The sequence below is a fragment of the Poecilia reticulata genome, linkage group LG2, assembly GCF_000633615.1.
Source record: "Poecilia reticulata strain Guanapo linkage group LG2, Guppy_female_1.0+MT, whole genome shotgun sequence".
NCBI classification, from domain to species: Eukaryota; Metazoa; Chordata; class Actinopteri; order Cyprinodontiformes; family Poeciliidae; genus Poecilia; species Poecilia reticulata.
Genome location: NC_024332.1, coordinates 43,818,594 through 43,819,909, shown reverse-complemented (window position 1 = coordinate 43,819,909; position 1,316 = coordinate 43,818,594). Strand labels below are relative to the sequence as shown.

Below are 1,316 nucleotides of genomic sequence, written 5' to 3'. Positions count from 1 at the left end.
GCAAAAGACCCCAGAAAATGCAAATTAGCCGTATTTCCATGTACTAGGTAAGAGCGAATCAACCAGGCTATGCGAAACGTAGAAATTTAAATTTTGCAGTTTATCAACATTTTCTAATGCAATACTTTAAAAAGCACATAGAAACATTGCTAAGGTGGATTTGAAGGCAGGAATTAGCTCAATTTGGAAAATTACTAGTTAAAATCTGTTTGTACGATGGCGTAGACCTAGTTCCCGCAAGTCTGAACCGGATGTGATCAGCGCCATCTTGGTAGGCAAGCACAGCACAAAGCATAGATGAACCATCGCTTCCAGACAAACAAAATGGCTGCTATCAGCATCAACCCATATGAGAAAGATAATGGGAACATGTCAGACGATGTGGACAAGTTGCCTCCGGTCTACTGTAGTTCACTACCCAGTGAACAGGAAGAGTGCATACAAAATGGAGGAGCTTCGCGGCTTGAAATCCACAGAGGGATACAATCAATGTTTCAACTAATTTATACAGATCGTACGAACTCTTCGTGGGAATAACAAGGTTCTGGTGTSTGGCAGAGTAAGTACATGTTCGCCTTAGTTATCAGATGAAAGCTACAKTAGCTAAGCTAATTTTGCTAGTTTGGCAGTTAATGTCACTGATACTTATTCTTAGTAGTAAACAGGTAGGTAGAGACGAAACAGAGTTACAATGTACTTACATTGTGTATAAATTAGATATGAATGAGGCAAGAGCTTGTTCTACTGTTGCCATAGCAACTGCCTACCAAGATGGCGGTCAGTACCAAAGATCCCAGAAGTGACACGTCACATAAGAACTACGCATTAAGGCCGTTATAGATAAAAGGAAAACATGGTAATTTAGTAAATATCTGACAATAAAAACATTTTAAATTTACAAAATAAAACTTTCCATGATGCAAGGGTGTGTGTTTGTCCTACCTCCCCTGTTGGCAGCGTCCACAGCTTCAGCCGAMAGACCGAACTGATTCATCAGCGGGCCGAGCTGCCCCGAAGCCAAAGCGCTGCTGAACATACTCATGGACTGAAGTCAGACAGAAACYAGAGTCAGAACCGAACCGAACAGATGAAGAACCGTCCACGCCTGGTCTGGTTCTACCTGCTGGAACTGCGGCGAGTTCAGGGTGTTCTGGATCTCCTCGGTGCTCTGCAGTAAGCTCTCTCCGCTGGGGAGGAAGGGGAGGAGCCTCTGCTGGACTTCAGGGTTGGTCAGGATGGGAGCCATCATCTCCGGGGTGCAAACGCTCGCCAGGTCCACTGGAGGAGACAAACCACACCGTTAGCTGGAGCGTCCT

General features: G+C 44.7%; 1 protein-coding gene across 1 annotated transcript in view; it reads right to left on the bottom strand.

Annotated features, from left to right (window-relative positions):
* Positions 1-892: 892 nt before the first annotated feature.
* Positions 893-1,316, bottom strand: part of LOC103461924 (proteasomal ubiquitin receptor ADRM1) — a 4,557-nt gene continuing 4,133 nt past the window's right edge. Inside the window, exons 7-8 of the mRNA XM_017309442.1 lie at positions 1,121-1,299; positions 893-1,045 (exon numbers count right to left, since the gene is read on the bottom strand). Of these exons, the coding sequence (XP_017164931.1) occupies positions 896-1,045; positions 1,121-1,299 (329 nt within the window). The 3' untranslated portion in view covers positions 893-895. The remainder of the gene's footprint in view (positions 1,046-1,120; positions 1,300-1,316) is intronic.